The sequence below is a fragment of the Callorhinus ursinus genome, unplaced genomic scaffold, assembly GCF_003265705.2.
Source record: "Callorhinus ursinus isolate GAN/ISIS: 27379988/994484 unplaced genomic scaffold, GSC_fseal_2.0 scaffold16, whole genome shotgun sequence".
Classification (NCBI taxonomy): Eukaryota; Metazoa; Chordata; class Mammalia; order Carnivora; family Otariidae; genus Callorhinus; species Callorhinus ursinus.
The window spans coordinates 18,364,538-18,383,296 of record NW_027397078.1 but is presented as its reverse complement, the minus strand read 5'-3'; the positions used below and the strand labels follow the sequence as shown (position 1 = coordinate 18,383,296).

Below are 18,759 nucleotides of genomic sequence, written 5' to 3'. Positions count from 1 at the left end.
ATGGGGGCAGCCTCAGTCAGCAGACACTGGAGTCCCAAGACTGGTCAGATGTCAGGGTGAGAACTCTGAAAAAGAATAAGGGAATCACTCACCCCAGAACAGAGGATCCACACAACAACCCCCCCCCCAATGCTTTTGGCCCTGGGATGCCCAGGACAGAGTTGTGAAGTGGAAGAACCCCCTCAGTCTCCCAGTAGTGTCTCACATAGGTGGGGTCAGCCCTAGATGTGCAAAGAGAGAAAACCCAGGCCTTAGCAAGAATCATAATAAGAACCCTGACAATTCAATAGGGATCATCCTACCAGCACAGGGAGTCAAACAGAGCCCCATCCTATTCTGAGCCCTGGAGGCCCCAGAAGAGCTATAACTGATTCCACCGGTGCAATCTCAGGGAGGAAAAGCCCTTGGTCCGAAGGGGGCAGCCCCAGTTCTGCCAAGGGTGGAGTCTCGGCCTTAATGGAAGATGAGGACTCTGAGTGCTGATGACGGGACAACTCCCTTAAAAAAAAAAAAAAAAAAAACATTTTCCAGGGGGCACCTGGGTGGCTCAGTCTGTTAAGCCTAGGACTCTTGATTTCAGCTCGGGTCATGATCTCAGGGGGCTGTGCCCTGGGAACAGAGCCTGCTTAAGATGCTCCCTCTCCCTCCCCCCCTTCCTACCCCCCTCTCTCTTTCAAAAGAAAAAACAAAACAAAACGCCTCCCCGAGCCCTGTTGCTGCTTTCAGGCTTGTGCGGCTCAGGAAGGAGTACCCCCGAGCGGCAGGACCAGAGATTCCCCTCTAGGGACTCAGGAGGGTGGGGGCCCTGGGGGCGGCAGGCCTGGGCCGGCAGAGGGAGGAGCCACAAGCGCTGGCGTCCCTCAGAGCCCCGCCCACCCCTGCTTTCAGCCCCCGGAGACCCCGGTGCCGCCGCCCCCGGATGCGGATCTCCTGACTTCCGTTCTGGGCGGGACCTCGACCACTGGGCGCGGCGGTTCGTTGGGCGGCGGACGGTTTCCTGGGACCGGTCTAAAGTCAAGGTGAGGACCCTGGGGGGGACTGAAGAGACTGTTCCCCGCCCCCATAACGAAGTTGGCCCCCCGAACCTGCCCCTTGGGTCGGGCTTTGGGAGGTCCCAGCGGACTGGCTGGCCGAATTTGGCCTAGAAAGTCTCGCAGAGGAGGCCTTGGTCTATGGGAGTAGTCCCGATTGTACACGTGGAAGAGAGCTACGTCCTAAAAGGATTCACAGTGAGGGCCCCGAGGGCTGTGAGCAGACCTTTACCCGACAGATCGGGCCACACTGGCAAGCCCCCTTGTACTCTGCTCTCGGAGGCTCCAGGAAGGGTAGACACACGTTGAGAGAGCTGCTTTTCCCTCTAGCAACTAAGGGAATTGAGGGCTCTACCTCTCAACTCCCAAACTCAGCAAGGGAGGCTCTGGGCAGAGCTGGCAGGCTGAGGTGCCCCCTCATTTTCTCTGAAGGTGGTCTCAGGAAGTGGGGGAGGGCCTTGGTCTAATGGAGCAAGCTCCTTTCAGCAAAATGGACCCAGTTCCTAACAGGAGTTGAGGCTGTGATACCCAGTGAAAATGGAGGACCCCTCCCAGAAAGGGGCCACATAAAGCCCTATCTCTGTTTTCACGCCTGGAAAACATGGGCATGGTGACATGATGCCTTATACTCACTTCTTCCTAGGGCGGTGAGGGACCAGGTCAAAGTGGGCAGCCTCAAGCCAGCAGAGGGAGGATTTGAGATTATGCCAGGTGTCAGAGTGAAAATCTTGAGAACTGTTCACATGTCCCATGCCATATCAGTGGGGCCCCAAAGAATCCTGCCTATTATCAGCTCTGGGAGACCCCAAGGATAGGTGTCAGACAGAAGTGTTCATCAGTCGCCACTCCACGGTAGCAGGCCAGTGAGGGTCTTGGTGTGAGGGGAGCGGTTCTAGGTCAGCAGAGGAAGAAATCTTAGACCCTGTCGTGAGTGAGATTTAGACCTTGAGTTGGGATCCTGTGGGGGACCACCTACCTTAGGACATCAACCTGCCTGCAATAGCTTTTACCATGTTTGGTCAGATAAGGTTGTCTTCACTACTTCCTCTTGGGACTCAGGGAGGTTTGCTCTTACTATGAGGATGTAGGCATCAGTTCAAGAAAAAGTGGAGCTTCTCTACCAGGAGCAAATTTGAGGAACCTGAGTAAGGAATCAAGGGGTCATCCAATCCTGAATAGAGGAGACATCAAAACATCCATCTTAACCCTTTGATTTCAGCCCTTGAAATCACAGGGAAGGGCTGTCAGGTTGAGCATCCCCCTCAATTCTTTATATTAGGTCTAAAGGCAGTGATATTCTTAGTCTGAAGGCACAGCCACCAGTCAACAAAGGGGAGTGGTACCGAGCCTTTCAAGGAGCCAAGATGAGGACCTTAAAGGAAGGCTGAGGATCCCAGTGAATTCAGGACATACAGGACCTTACTGAGCTCTCAGCACTGGGTATTCCCTAGCAGGGAGGTAGGCTGAGGCATCCCTTCAGTTCCTTCTCCTGGGTCCCAGGGAGCTTTGAGGCATCACCTTCAAAGCAGCAGAGGGGAGGGTACCCCAGCTTTGCCAAGAATTGACATGATTATACTAAAGATAAACTGAGAGGACCCAACATGCCTCACTGCGGACACCTGCTCTCACCTGAGTAAACCCAAGGCAGGGCTAGCAGGATGCAAATAAGACACACTTTAAGGGTTCCATGGTTCCTCTCTGGGCTTCTTAGGGAATAGGCTGACCAGGAGCACAGGATCCTGTAGGGTCCTAGAACAGTACCCTCAAGGACCCTGCAGAGGTGGCCTTTGATAAAACCAAGGTGGAATCTACCTGTTGAAGGTGATAAAACCATCTTGCTCTCCCTCCTTCAGGGGCCCAAATCACCTGTCCACTGGCTCACACCCTTACCTGCCATCCCTGATCACAGCCATTATGCCTCGTGGTCAGAAGAGTAAGCTCCGTGCTCGTGAGAAACGCCGCTGTAACAGAGATGAGACCCGAGGTCTTATGAGTGCTCAGGCCACCACAGCAGAGGAGGAAGAGACCACTCCTTCCTCCTCTCCTGTTTTTGGGGATGCTCCCTCAGGCTCCCCTGTTCCTGGCACTTCCCAGGAGCCCCAGGAAGGTGTGGCCACCACCAGTGCTGCTGCAGGTGTTTCACGCCCGAGATCTAATGTAGGTGCCAAAAGCCAGGTTGAGGAAAATAAAAATTCCTCTCAGGCCTCAACTTCTACTGAGAGTGCTAGCAAAGATCCTCTAACCAGGAGGGTGGGGATGTTGATGCAGTTCCTGCTGTATAAGTATAAATTGAAGGAGCCCATTAAAAAGGCAGACATGCTGAAGATCATCAACAAAAGGTACAGGGAGCACTTCCCCGAGATCCTCCGGAAAGCCTCCGAGCGCATGGAGCTGGTCTTTGGCCTACAATTGAAGGAAGTCAAGCCAGGCGGTCACTCCTATACCCTCGTCAGCAGCCTAGACCTCACCAGTGATGGCAATGTGAGCAGCGCCTGGGGCTTTCCTAAGAATGGGCTTCTCATGCCTCTCCTCGGTGTGATCTTCTTGAGTGGCAACCGCGCCTCTGAGGAAGATATCTGGGAATTCCTGAATATTTTGGGTATCTATGATGGAAGGAGGCACTTCATCTTTGGGGAGCCCAGGAAGCTCATCACCCAAGATTTGGTGCAGGAAAAGTACCTGGAATACCGCCAGGTGGCCAACAGTGATCCTCCACGCTACGAGTTCCTGTGGGGCCCCAGGGCCCACGCTGAGACCAGCAAGATGAAAGTCCTAGAGTTTCTGGCCAAGATCCATGATACCGTCCCCAGTGCCTTCCCGCCGCATTATGAAGAGGCTCTGCGAGATGAGGAAGAGCGAGCCCGAGCCGCAGCTGGGGCTGCCTCTACTACCAAGGCCGGTGCACGTTCCCGGGCCAAGTCCAGCCGCTCCTCTCGTCCCTAGACAGGGCTGAGGCAGATTCTTTGCTTTGTTGTTGGAAAGGCCTGTTAACTAGTGTTCCTGATAAGCACAAATAACTTGCTATCTTTTTGTTTGTTTATTTACATGTTTCAAGCAGTGTTCCTTTCAACAGAAAGTTTATTTAGATTCAGAATATAAGTTTATGAGTGACATGGATCACACATTTATTGCTGTTTATCAGGTTTAGGAGTAAGAGTTTGTTTTTGTTTTTGTTTTTTTGAAATACAAATTAGAAATCCTTAAGTCACTTTTGTGATCCGGAGCAAGCTAACATGGCTTTAGGATAGGAATATCCTTGGAAAAGTGAGAGTTCCACACTAAAATAGTTGGGATCAGAAGGTAGATAGATGGATGGATTAATGGATGGATGGATGGATAGATAGATCGAGTAAAAATTGGTTAATTCTTGGTTTGTCTTACTTTTTGTAAATTTAAAAGACATACCTCTATTTGTTTATATTTGTCAAGAATGTTTAAGAATATAAATCATAGTGAATCAGACCTCTTTATTCGTGTCTCTTATTTTACACAGACATTGAGCATCTGTTCTTGGGAAGTCTTCATGCTTGTACTGGGGATGTTTAGTCAAAGAAGACCCAGCCACTGCCCATACAATTATAGATTCTAGGAGCAGCTGTCCTTAGGGAAGAGGGTGAGATAGTACTTCATAAAGAACAAGTGAAGAGCATGGTAAAGAGGGGGCTAAGAGAACATATTACTGAGTTTTCATTCCTAAGCAGAATTTTGGCTGATTGGGAGGTTTTTCTTGGCCAGAGCACTGCATATTCTCTGACATGTCTTAGTTGTAAAAAAACAAAACAAAACTCAGCCGCATAGATGGTAATGTCTGAGGTCAAGATAATCATAGTAATAACTGCCATTCCCTAATGTCTCAGTACAAGACAGGCCCAGCAACAGATGCTTTCTGTACATTACACATACTCCACCAGTCCTACAAGATAGGGCTCATCAAACTTACTTCATAGAGAAGAGCTTGCGGCTCATAGAGTTTGGCAGTGTGCCAAAATTCACAGGGCTAGCAAATGACGAGGCTGGGACTCGACTCCTGGTCTCAATTATTATAGAGCCCACAACTATTTTACTCCTCCAACCCTGAGCCACACCCTGTATTTCTTATTTCAGTTTTCTTCTCAATACTTCAAAATTTGTCTTAGGTGATAAAAAGAATGGCTTTGTGTCCAAACTGCTGGATTGGAATATATAGTCAGAGCAAAAAGAATACCAAAATAATTAAGAGGTATAATTAAATAAATGACAGGATTAGGTGACAGTATGACCATCTACATTTGCAATGTTAAAACACCTCAGAAGATCAGGGGCTCTCAGAATCAGCCTGGACAATCTGTTACCTGTAGAGAGATCTCCCAGAACAGAAGCTACATGAGAATCCTCACCTGGCTGACAAACGGAAGGAATAGCTTAAGTGTATTTTTTTCCCATGATGGCCCACCACCTGGCCTGGAATTCCTGCCTTGTGCTACAGCTTCCCCATTTCACATCACTCCCAGGATGGAGGCGCATCCTCTGCAAAGTTTGCAAAGCAGAAACTGCTCCAGAGGTACAGAGCTATGGAATTTCCCGGGAAGCCTTAAGTCCTAGAGACAGAAACCAAGGTGAGGACCCTTGTAGAAGGATTGGGGAGACCCACACTGCAGAATATAGGGGATGCCAGGGACTTCAGTCCCCTCTGTTCTTAAGCACAGATGGTCTCAGACAGTTGTCAGGCTGAGCATACCATCACTAAGAGTTAAGGCTTCTCACTGGCGTAAGAGCCTTCATCTAAGGGCAGAGTCCTCAGGTCATTAGAGAAAGGAGGGTCAGTCTCTCAGAAATCATGGAGATAGACCTGAAGGAGGACAATGAAAGGACCCAGCCGGAACAGTAGGATCCCATAAAAATCCTGTCCCAATTGTCAGCTCTGTGAGTTCCGAAGTGTTGCCTGTGGTGAACACTGACTTTTGCCTCAGGTCCTGGGAAGGTGTGGCCTTTGTCCGAAGGCTGTATCTTCAGAACAGCAGAGAGGGTGGAGTCCCGGGAAGGGTGAAGACACTGTGTGTGGACATGGGGATCACCCAACCCACAACTGACAGTACTACACCAAACACCTTCTTTACTGTTCGCCTGGGAGGCGCAGGCAAGACCTGGCAGGCTCAAGTGCCCCCCCCCCACACGTCTGCCTGGAGGGTCGCATGGGAATGAAGGCCTTGGTTTACCTGCTGGCCGTTGGGAAGTGGAATCCCAACCATGACAATATCACCATAAGAGTCCTGTATGAGGGGGCGCCTGGGGGGCTCAGTCAGTTAAGCATCCGACTCTCGGTTTTGCCTCAGATCCTGAGCTCCTGGGTGGTGGGATTGAGCCCCATATGAGCTCCAACGCTCAGCAGGGAGTGGGCTTGAAGAGTCTCTCCCTCTGCCCCTCCCACCGCTCACACACGTGCGCTCACTCGCTCTCTTTCTCTCTAAAGTAAATAAATATTTAAAAAAAAATCCTGCGTGAGGAATGAGGCAACCAACTACTCTATACCGGGTATATTATGATATGCCAGAGCAATAATAGTACTAAAATAAATGTGAGGTGTGAATAAAGGGGAAAAAAGATAATATTTGCAGGCTATAGGATCATCTGCATATGTGATTTCAGATAACCTTAAAAGATCAGGGACTCAAAAAAACTATCTGACTCAGCCACTTCCTTATAAAAAGTAAATGTATTAGAACAGAGGTTACATGAGACCTTAAGCCTGGCCAGGAAAAAGGATAGACCAACATAGTTTATTTCTCTTACAGCCCACTTACCTGGGCCCCCTGATATGTGCAGTTGTGGATTTCCCATCTCCTATCACTCTTAGGACAAGGACCCATTCTCTTCAAGGTTCAGAGTAGGGAAATGGCTCAGGAATTTTCAGGGATGTGACATAGCCCAAAAAGCCCGTAATGGAAGTGACAAGAGCCTTTAGGAGGATACCCATGAACCAGAACTGGGGAAAGGAGGAAGCAACATCCCAGAATATTGGGTGTTACAGAGACAGCAGCCCCTGCCTTCTCTCAAAGCCAGAAGGCTCCAGGCAGAGCTGTCAGCCTGGGAATCTCCTCACTGTTTCAACACAGTTGTCAGGGTCTTGAGAGCTTTGGTCTGAGGAAGACAATCTCAGGTCAGAAGAGGGAGTTATCAGATATAAATGTGAGTTCCCTTTAAAAGAACGAAGGAAGCACCTACCCAGAACCCTGGTGGCCCATAGAGTCGAGTTCCTGCTGTCAGCCCTTGGGGGTCCTGAATTCATCACATGATGAAGTGTAAAGAGGCTTTGAGACATGAGCGAGAACGTGAGCCAGAGTGGCTGTCAGGCCTGGCACTGCTGCCAGGACCAGGGAATGTGCCAGGGCCGAGACCAGTAGCAACTCCCACATCTAGTGAAGTCGGGGTAGGGTGGGGGGATTTTTCATCTTGTGGTAAAAAGAGAGGTCAGCATTCTAAGTAGTGAAGCACCTAGGTGGAGCTGAAAGGAACACATTGTATATGTCTTCTTTTTGTTCTTGCTTTACTTGAGTAAGTGGGAGATTTATCTGTTTTTATTTTGGGGTTTCTTTTTGGTACTCTTAAAATACTGTTCCTTGAAATAGAAGGTTTATTTGACTTAAGTATCTGTGTTTATGAATAATGTGTATCACACATGTATTGCTATTACGTATAAACGTTCTGGTATTTTGTGCAACAAATTAAAAATCCTTGCATATCTCTCTCTCTCTCTCTCTCTCTCTCTCTCTCTCTCTCTCTCTGTTTTTAGGGAGAGAGGGAGAGTGCACATGACCGGGGTTGAGGGGTACGGGGAGAGGGAGAGAGAATCTTTAAGCAGGCTCCACTCCCAGCACAGGGCCCAAGGCAGGGCTTGATCTCAGGACCCTGAGATCCAGACCTGAGCTGAAATCAAAAGTTGGATGCTTAACTGACTGAGCCAACCAGGTGCCCTACCTTGCATCTCTTTTTGTGGTCTAGAGCAAAATAACATGTCATATGAATGGGGATTTTCTTGCAAATGTGAATGAACCCTGTTGTAGAATTGTTGGTATCAAGAAATAAAGAAAAGGTTTTGGTATCAACAAGATGGTGGAATAAGATTTCCCAGCCCTTATTTACCCACAGAAGCACAGAGTTAACTATGATATAAGTAACAAATATCTTTATGAAAGGTCCAGAATCTATTCAAGAAAGTGTGGTACTAATGTGAGCATAAAACTGAGATCAACTACACTTGAAATGGGTAGGAACAGTAATTAGACTTCACTGGCATCAGCCCCTCCCTCAAGTTGGCACAGCTGAGCCCCGAGGGAGACTGTGACTTCTCTCTATGTGGGGGAAGAGACTGAGCTGATGCCATGTACCCAAAATACTTTTAGAACTAATAAATGTATTCAGTCGTAGGATACAAAATCAAAACACAAAAATCAGTTGTGTTTCTATATACTAACAACAAACTATTTGAAAAAGAAATTAAGAAAATAATTCTATTTAAAATAGTGTCAAAAAATAAAATAGGAATAAACTTAACCAAGGAGGAAAAAGATGGAAGAAACTGAAGAATACACAAATAAAAGGAAGGATATCCCATGTTCACTGATGGGAAGAATTAACATTTTTTAAAAAATTCATACTACTCAAAGTGATCTACAGATTAAGTGCAGTAGCTATCATAATTCCAATGGAATTTTTCACAGAAATAGAAAAAAAAAAAACCCTAAATTTCATATGAAATCGCAAGAGGCCCTGAATACCAAAGTAATGTTGAGAAAAAGGAACAAAGATGGAGGCATCATACTTCTTGAGTTTGAACTATATTACAAAACTATATTAATGAAAACAGTGTTGGGGTGCCTGGGTGGCTCAGTTAAGCGTCCAACTCTTGATTTTTGGCGCAGGTCATGATCTCAGGATCGTGCGATCAAGCTCCACATCAGGCTCTGCCCTGGGTGTGGAGCCTGCTTAAGATGCTCTCTCCATCTCTCCCTTTGTCCCTACCCCATCCCCTGCTCACACACTCTCTCTCTCTCTCTCTCTCTCTCTCTCTCTCACAAAACAAAAACAAAAACAAAACAGTTATACTAGTATAAAATCAGACACATAGACCAATGGAACAGAATAAAGCCCAGAAATAAACCCATGCATAAATGGTCAAGTAATCAGTGACAAGGCCACCAAGAATACACGGTGGTTGAAAGGATAGTCTCTTCAATTAAATGCTATTGGGAAACTGAATATCCACTTGCAAAAGAATTGAATTGGAAGCTATTTATATCATCCTCAAAGATTAATGAAAAATGAATTAAAGACTTAAACATGAGACTCAAAACCATAAAATTCCTAAGGAAAAAACAGGGAAAAATCTCTTTGACAATGGTCTTAGCAGAGATTTTTTTGAATATGACAACAGAAACAAAGGCAAGAAAAGCAGAAACAAACAAGTAGGACTACATCAAACCAAAAGTCATCTGTACAGCAATGGAAACAATCAACAAAAAGGCAATCTGTGGAGTGGGAGGAAATATTAGCAAACCATATATTTAAGGGACTAATACCGAAATTATACAAGGAACTCATACAACTCAATAGCAAACAAACAAGTAAAGATACCACCTCATGATATCACCTCAAACTTTAGTAGGATGGCTATTATCAAAAAGACAAGAAATAACAAGGTGGGAGTGTGGAGAAAAGGGAATCTTGTGCACCATTGGTGGGAATGTAAATTGGTACAGCCGTTATGGAGAAACTGTTTGGAGATTCCTTAGAAAATTAAAATTAGAGCTACCACATGATCCAGCGATCCCACTTCTGAGTATATACCCAAAGGAAGTGAAATCAGTATCTTAAAGAGTTACCTGCATTCCCATGTTCATTACACCATTACTTAAAATAGGCAAGATATGGAAACAACCCAAATCTCCATCAGCAGATAAATGGATAAAGAAAATGTAATATATACATACAGTGGAATATTATTTGGCCTTAAAAATAAAGGAAATCCTCTTACATAGGACAACATGGATGAATCTGGGTGACATTATTCTAAATGAAATAAGCCAGTCACATAGGATAAATACTGCATGATTCCATTTATATAAAGTATCCAAAATAGTCAAAAAAAAAAACACAGAGTATAATGGTGGTGGTCAGGGATTGGGGGTCAGGGAGAAATGAGAAGTTGTTGTTGAACTGGTATAGTTTCAGTTATGCAAGATGAATAGATTCTAGAGATCTGCTGTAAGACCTTGTGCCTAACTGAGGAAGCACTAAACTCTACCTCTGAAACTAATAATACACTGTATGTTAATAGATTTAAAATAAAATTAAAAAGAAAGAAAAATCGGTGTGCTTAGGAAAAAACATTGTACATATACTTAACAATATTTTATTGTGCTCTTAAAAATTTGTTAAGAGTGTAGTTCTCACATTAAGTGTTCTTAGCACAACAATTACAAAGTTTATTGTCTTGCTCTCTCCCCAAGTGGAGAGCAAGCTGGTTAAATGCAAGTATTTGGGCAAGACAACTCTTTTACACTGTTGATAGGAATGTAAATTGGCATACCCACTATGGAGCTATTAAAAATGCAGTTTCCTAAAGCTCAAAAAATTAAAAATGGAGCTGTCATATGATGCAGCAATTCTGTTTCTGGGTCTGCATGGAAAGGAATTGAAATTAGGATCCTGAAGCGATATCTGCACCCCATATTCATTGCTGCACTGTTCACAATAGCCAAGACGTGGATGCAACCTAAACGGTCATTGTTGGGTGAATGCATAAAGAAAATATGGCATATACATACAATGGAATATTATTCGACCTTAAAAAGAAGGAAACCTTGCCATTTGCAACAACAGAGATGAACCTGGAAAACATTCTGCTAAGTGAAATAAGCCAGACACAAAAGGACAAACACATGTTATATAAGGAATCTAAAATAGTCAAACTGATAGAAGCAGAATAGTATGGTGGCTGCCAGGTGCTGAGAGTAGGGGTATTGGAGAGGCACTGGGCAAGGGATACAGAGTTTCAGTTCTAGAAGGTGAATAAGTCCTAGAAATATACTGTATAGCATCTATAGATAACAATGTCATACTGGATATTTAAAAGTTTTCTGAGAGGGTAGGTATGTTAATTGTTACTGTATTCCTGAAAAATAATTAAAAGGGCAGGAGAAAACTTTTGGAGGGAATGGGTATGTTTATGGCATTGGTTCGTGGTGGTGGTTCACAGGTGCATACTTACCTTCAAGCTCATCAAGTTGTATACATTAAATGTGTACAGCTTTTGGTATGTCAATCATACCTCAATAAAGTTTTTAAAGAAGCAGACATTTTGTCTTATTTGGGGTTGTAGCCTCAGCACAGTGCCTAGTATACAGTAGGCACTTTATATATATTTAATCATTAAGGGAAAAGAAAGAAAGTGTAAATAAGGAAAAGATTGTCAATTCTTGGTTTGCCTAATTCCTTCTAGTGTTTCTTCTCATAAAAGAAGAAGTTATATACGTGGACTTGCTTAGATTATTTAGGTGTGTAAGAGAAATGAAATGTTGGTGAGTTAGACCTCATGCTCACTCTCACTTATTTCCAGTCCTTAAGTGGGAATGAGCTCTTTGGAAGGCTTTGGGCTAGTACTAGGGATGCTTTAAAAACAACAACAACAAAAAAAAAACCTCAAAACAGCAACAACAAGTTCTAGCCCCTGCCCACTGAATTTTAGAGTCTGGATGCTGCTATCATATAAAAAGAGATGGTGATATATTCTCTGTGATCGAAAGAACAAGTAAAAAGGGGGGGAGGGGTTTGAAGAGGGGAGGAGGCTTGAGTTGAAAGCAGTCAAGTACCAAAGTCCTGGGACAGGGCCGTGTGGAGCTTTAGGAAACTGCATGCCCTTCAGCGAGGGGCAATTTCAAGTGAGATTGCATGGTGGGCTAGATGAGGTTTATGGGAGCGGTGAGCAGGGGCCAGGCCCTCAGATGGAGGGCCTCAGAGATGAAAAACTAAGCCTGCAATGGAAGTTTGTCCTTAACATATTCTTTGGGATTGTGGCTAAACCACAATCTTGCCCAGTGCATCTGAACACAGTGTACAGACTAGATGTTCTATATATGTCATCACCAGGGAGCTTCTGAGCAATAGGGGTTCTACTTCTTTGAGGTGGGTGTCCAGAACCCACTGGACTGGCCCTCTTTACCCTGGACTGGGGGAGCCATAGACCACTCTGTCGAAAGAGCACTCAGTTACTTTATCTTGTGTGTAATTTGGCAAAGTCTGGGTTTTTGCTGATGGTTAAATGAATGAAAATAATGGTGATTTAGATGGAAGGGCAGCTGGAAGTTAGGGAAAATATTGGTCATTGACAAAAATTCTGAGAACTTTAAGTTGTATCCAACTGAGAAATTCTCTCCCACAAACACACTGTATATTATATCCTCTAATGAGGATATATTACATAATTGACATCGCTAAACAGCACTGTGGTTGATTGTGATTTCTTTGTCTTGGAGTTTGGTAATATGCTCAAGCTTGCAGGGCTAGTAAGTGACAGGGCTGGGACTAGACTCCTGGTCTGAATTCCTCTCGAACACACCATCATTCCACTCTTCTCTGCCTAAAGCAAACCTTGTGTTCCTTAATACTCCAAACTACCTCAGGGGGCAAAATAAGGATTCTGTGTGCAGAGAACTGGATTGAAATACATAGCCACAGCAGTCAGGAATACCACAGTAAATCAAAGGCATGAACAAAGAGGAGACACAGATAATATTCATTGACAATATGACGATCTACATATGCAGTGGCAGATACCCTCAAGATTGGGGAATCACGAAATCAACCTGGAAAACTCCTTCCTGCTGGGAAGTAAATCAACTAAAACAGAAGTCACCCAAGAGGCTCACTCTGACTACTGAAAAAAAGGCTAGATCAGCATCATTTTTCTTTGACAGTCCGCCTCTCTCTTGGGTCCCCTGTCTTACGTTGTGGTTTTCCTATCTCACATCAAGTCAGGGACAAGAACCTGCAAGGTTTGCATTAGGGACACTGCTCCAGTTTGCGTGGATGTGGAGTTTCCCAGTTCTTTGATTTGAGAGACAGGACCCCCATGAATGAAGACTGGGGAGACAACCACCCCACATTATAGGGGGTCATTCAGAGACCTGCCAAACCTGCTCTCAGGCCTAGAATGCCTAGGCAAGGCAATCAGAGTGGGCATCCCCTCTTCTACTCCTCAGAGTTCTCAGCAAGGTTAAAGTCTTAGCCTAAGGAGAATGGTCACACTTCAGTAGAGGGAGGATCCTGGGTTGGATAGGTATCAAGTCGAGGTCCCTGGGTGATGAATGTGGGGACCACTGACTCCAGAACAGTGGTGTTCCAAAGAGCCTTGACTCTGCTGTCCGCCTCTCAGGACCCAAACATCCCTGGTGTAATGTGGCTCACTCTTCCACCTCTCAGGAAGGAGCAGCCCTTGATCCCAGCAGAGTAACCTCATGTCAGACAGGATGGAATCACACGACTGGCCAGGAGCAAGGTCAGGTCCCTGAGTGAGTAAAGAGGACATTGCTAGACCCACAGATGAGGGGGCTTTACAAACCCTCGCCCCCATTCTTAGTCGTGAGAGGCTTCAGGCAGAGCTACAAGGGCGAGAAGCCTTTTTATTTCTGCCTGGTGAGTCTCAGGGAGGGAAGGGCCTTGTCTAACAGGATGGGCCCCATTTCTACAGAGGGTTCGGAGTCAAGGTGAGAACACTCAGTGCTGATGAGAGAATCTCTTCCCAAAAGACGGAGGCTCACAGAGTCCTGTCCCTTTTTTCAAGCCTCTGGGGCCCCAGGCAAAGTTAAGTCAGAAGCAGTGCACCCTGACTCCTCACTAGGGACTCAGGAAGGTGAGGGCTTGCCTTGGGGGCTGGCTGACTGGGGTCCGTAGTGGGAGGAATCCCAAGTTCGTGGAATCTCAGTGTTTTGAAGTTGGTGGTCCCCAGGTCCTCACTCAGAGTCCTCACTCAGTCAGGGTCCTCACCTTGGTATCTGTCTGAACCTGATAGGTGAGGACCCTGAATGAGGACCTAGGGACAACCAACTTCAGAACACTGCAATCCCACAGAGCCTAGTCCTTGCGGTCAGCCCTCAGAACCCCCGGCGGTCATAACCGGATGTGATTCAACTGAACTTCCGCTTGGAGACGGGGGTTGGGAGACACATCAACCAGTGGCCGTAGCGTTTGTTCTGTCAAGGGTGGGTGTCCAAGACTTCTCTGAAGTCAAGGTGAGGACCTGCATGTGAAGTGAAGGGACCACTCCCCCTCCTATAACAAAGGTGGCCCCACAAAGTACTGCCCCTGGGGTCGGCAGTGGAAGGTACTGGCACGGCTGCTAGGCTGAGTTCTGCCTGGAAAGTCTTAGGGAGGAAGGCCTTGGTCTAAGAGAGTAGCCCTGATTCTGCAGATGAAGGAAACATAGGCCCTGACAACCACCACCCTCCACTCCCCGAGAGCTCCTGGAAGTGAAGGCTTTGTTTGGAGCTTGGTGAACTCAAATTTAGTGGAGGGAGGAGTCTCAGGCTCTGATAGATACCAAAAGGAATACCCTAAGTGAGAACCTAGGGACCACTGACTCCAGAACAGTGGGGTCTCTCAGAGCCCTGCCCCTGCTTTCAGCCCTTAGAGACCCTGGGCAGTTGTGGCCGGATATGACTCATCCTTACTTCCAATTCAGTTTCCAGGAATTGAAGACATTTGTCTGTGGGTGAGGCCTCTGGCCCCCTGAGAGTGAGTTCTCAGGACTAGTCTGGAGTCAAGATGAGGACCTTGTGTGGGGACTGAGGGGACCATCCAGATCCATAACCCATGAGGCCCCACTAAGTCTCACTACTGCTGTTGGCAGAGCTATCAGACTTTCTGCCTGGAAAGTTTCACGTAGGGAGGGCCTTGGTCTAAGGGAGCAGCCTGGGTCCTGCAGATGGAGGAGACCTAGGCCCTGTCTGCAGTGAAAATGAGGTCCCTGAGTGCTAATGAGGGGTCTCTTCCCAGTTAGGGAAAGCAGCATCCCTGAACTTATTTCTGGAGGCTGTAGGTGGGAGTAGTCCTATATGGAGGACCCTGTCTTTCCCCTCTAGAGACTCGGAATCTAAGGATTTGCTCTGAGCCAGGGGGCCTAAGTCCTACCAGTGTATTGGAGGCAGGAGTCCTAAGTCCTACCTGTAGTTAAGGTCAGAGACCTGAGTGAGGACTAAGGGGAGCATCAACTCTAAAAAGTGTGTCTCATAAATTCTGACCCTTCTCTCAGCCCTGAGAAAACACCGAATATTTCTTAGGCTCAGGCACCCGCCTCATTTCTGTCTGGAGAGTCCCAGAGAGGTGAGGCTGTTGGACTAATTATGCAGCCTCAATTTTGCAGAGGGAGGAGACCCAGGGCTTCACAGAAGTCAGAGTGAGGACCCTGAATGAAGAGTGATGGTACTCATCCCCCAGAAAGCCCCCGCCCTTGTCTGCAGCACTAAGGAGCCCAGGCATGGATGTCAGGGGTGTGTGAACTCTACTTTATTTTTGATGGCATCAGGTTGCTGAGAACCTTTGTTTGAGGGGAAAGACATGAGATCAGCAGAGGAAGGTGTCCCAGGCCCTACCTGGAGCCAAGGTGAGGACCCTGAGTGAGGACTGAGAACCCCAATGACTCTGGGAACAGAGAATCCCACAGAACTGTCAGCAGTTGGTGGCAGTAGTGGGCTGAGTCAGCAGTAATGGGCCGAGGTGCCCCTTTAGTTCCTCTTGAGGGGTCCCAAGAAGTTGAGGACCTGGGTTTGAGATGTAAATTTAGAGCAGCACAGAGGAGGGGGCCCAGGCCCTGCCAGAAGTTGATATGATGATCCTGAATGTGAACTGAAAGGATCCTCATACTCCAGAGTAGAGAGGATCCCACAAGGACTAGACCTGCCACCGCTGCTCTCAACCCCAGTAAGCACCAAGCGGGGCTGGCAGGCTGCAGCCTGAGGCTCCCTTTAATTATTTCCACAGGATTCTCAGAGTACAGGTTGATCATAACAGGAGCTCTGTGGTTTCCTAGAGCCGTGCCCTCACGGAAACCTGCAGAGGTGGCCTTGGTTAAAGCCAAGGTGGTCTCTCCTTGTGGAAGGTGCTCCCTTTCATCCTCTCTTCTCTCATGCCCAGATCACCTGCTGTCCTACCCACACTCCTACTTGCTGTCCCTGGCCACACTCATCATGCCTCGGGGACAGAAGAGTAAACTTCACACCCATGAGAAACACCACCAAGCCCAAGGTGGGATCCAGCATCGGAGGACTGCTCAGGCCACTGCAGCCAAGGAGAAAGAATTCCCCTCCTTGGTCCCTCCTCCCTTGAGTGTTCTTCCTCACAGAGAGCCTGCAGCTAGGTCACGTAACACTCTCAAGACGTCTCAGAGAGCCCTATCCACCAAGTCTGCAGGTGTTTCTCCCACAAGATCATACAAAGGAGCCAACTGTAAAATTGAGAAAAAGCAAAGTTCCTCCCAGGCCCCACTCACCACTGTGCAGTCTCAAGGAGACCCTCTAACCGAAACAACGGGTGTTTTGGTGCAGTTCCTGATGTACATGTACAAAAGGAAAAAGCTCATCACAAAAGCCAATATGCTGAAGATTGTCAATAAAAAGTACAAAAATTGCTTCCCTGAGATCCTCAGAAGAGCCTCTTTCAGCTTGGAAGTGGTTTTTGGTGTTGACTTAAAGGAAGTCGATTCTACCAAGCATTCCTATACCCTGGTCAGCAAGATGGACCTCCCCAACAATGGGACTGTAAGCCGTGGCAGAGGATTCCCCAAGACCGGTCTCCTGATGAATATCCTGGGTGTGATCTTCATGAAGGGCAACTGTGCCACTGAAGAGAACATCTGGGAGTTCCTGAATAAGATGAGAGTCTATGCGGGGAAGAGGCACTTCATATTTGGGGAGCCCAGGAAGCTCATCACCCAAGATTTGGTGAAGCTTAAGTACCTGGAGTACCGCCAGGTGGCCAACAGTGATCCCGCACGCTATGAGTTCCTGTGGGGCCCTCGAGCCCACGCCGAGACCAGCAAGATGAAAGTGCTAGAGTTTTGGGCCAAGATTAATCATACCGTCCCCAGTGCCTTCCACTCTTGGTATGAAGAGGCTTTGCAAGATGAGGAAGAGCAAGTCAAAGCCACGGTTGCACTGCAAGCTGAGGCGGATGCCACGGCCAGTGAATATCCCAGGGAATGTCCAACAGTGCCTCCTACACCTAATGAAGTTGAGGTGGATTCTTCACATTGTGGCTGAAGAGAGCAGTCAGTGTTCTAAGGAGCGGAGGGCAGGGTGTGACTGAGAGAACACAACGTATAATATACCTCTGTGCTCCTGTTGTGTATGGGTAATTTGGAGATTTATCAACATTTTTATTTTTTGCTCTTTTTCAAACGTTGTTACTTTGAAATGAAGGCTTATCTAGCATTATAATCTAAATTTTTGAGTTACATTGGTCTTGCTTATTGTTATCAGGTTTAAGAGTTAAGAGTTTTGCTGTTTTATAAAACAAATTAGGAAAATTTCCATCTTATTTAGTAATCTGGTACAACATAACATGGCATTGGTGTATGCATTTCCTTGAAAACATGAAAAAAATAAGCACTAAAATATATGGAATCGATACAGAGGAAAAGAATAAGATGGTTGGTATTTGGCTTCCTAATCCCTTTTACTCTGTGTTTTAAAAAATTCTAAATAATAGTACATGCTTGACTAATTGAAGAATGTTGAATTAAACCTTAACGAATTAGACCCGATGCTTACGGGCTCATTTATTCCCCAAACATCGCCTGGGCATCTGCTCTTAGAAGGCTTCATGCTAGCACTGGGGGAGCTGAGAAAAAGACCGAGACGTTGACCATAAAATTATAGAGTCGAGAAGCATCTATCATATAAGGAAGAATGGTGATATTCGCTCTAGACTGAAAGGACACGTGGAAGGATGGGATAAAACAGGAGAGAGGTGGTTCCAGATGAGAGCAGTTAAGTGTCATTGCCCTGCAGCAAGGCAGCGTCGGGCCTTCGGAGACTGCAGGTACCTCACTGGGAGGTAATTCTAAGTTGGCTGCGTGGGGCTGTTATCATAGGGAGCAGAGGCCAGGCCCTCACATGGTGGGATTCAGAGTTGAAAGACTGAGCCCAGAATGGCAAACTGCCCTGACCAGTTACTTTGGGATGGTGGGAAGGCCAGAGAGAAATCACCCGAGGCGGGGATGGAACGTGTCCTGTGCTCTTGCCCCAGGACAGGTGAATGCAGTGTGCAAATTCGAGGTTTTATTTACATCATCTCCAGACAGTTTCTGAGAAATAAGGGTATACTCCTTTGGAGCAGATGCCCAGAATCCACTGGACTGGCACCCTTGGCCCTGGGGTGGGGGAGCCAGAGCCCACTCCACTAAAGCATCATTCAGATTAGGTTATCTTGTATGTCATTTTGCAAACTCCAGGCAAGGTCTAGATTTCTGTTGGTGGTTGAATGAATGAGAGTCCGAGTGGTTTAGAAAGAAGGGCGTCCAGGGGCGCCTGGGTGGCTCAGATGGTCAAGCGTCTGCCTTCGGCTCAGGCCATGATCCCGGGGTCCTGGGATCGAGTCCCGCATCGGGCTCCCTGCTCCTTGGGAGCCTGCTTCTCCCTCTGCCTCTCTCACTCTCTCTCTCTCTCTCTGGCTCTCATGAATAAATAAATAAAATCTT

General features: G+C 46.7%; 3 protein-coding genes across 3 annotated transcripts in view; all 3 read left to right on the top strand.

The window, feature by feature from the left end:
• Positions 1-914: 914 nt before the first annotated feature.
• The window catches only part of LOC112812946 (melanoma-associated antigen B1-like), a 33,905-nt gene continuing 16,060 nt past the window's right edge, over positions 915-18,759 (top strand). Inside the window, exon 1 of the mRNA XM_025857906.2 lies at positions 915-1,019. The gene's annotated coding sequence lies outside the window, so the exon portion shown is untranslated. The remainder of the gene's footprint in view (positions 1,020-18,759) is intronic.
• On the top strand, positions 953-4,486 carry LOC112812948 (melanoma-associated antigen B1-like). The gene is made up of 2 exons (XM_025857908.2): positions 953-1,019; positions 2,885-4,486. The coding sequence occupies exon 2, from the start codon at positions 2,946-2,948 to the stop codon at positions 3,972-3,974; it is 1,029 nt and encodes a 342-aa protein (XP_025713693.2). The 5' UTR covers positions 953-1,019; positions 2,885-2,945; the 3' UTR covers positions 3,975-4,486.
• On the top strand, positions 14,220-17,818 carry MAGEB3 (MAGE family member B3). Its single transcript, XM_025857751.2, has 2 exons — positions 14,220-14,296; positions 16,197-17,818. Exon 2 carries the CDS (start codon positions 16,250-16,252, stop codon positions 17,318-17,320), a length of 1,071 nt encoding a protein of 356 aa, XP_025713536.1. The 5' UTR covers positions 14,220-14,296; positions 16,197-16,249; the 3' UTR covers positions 17,321-17,818.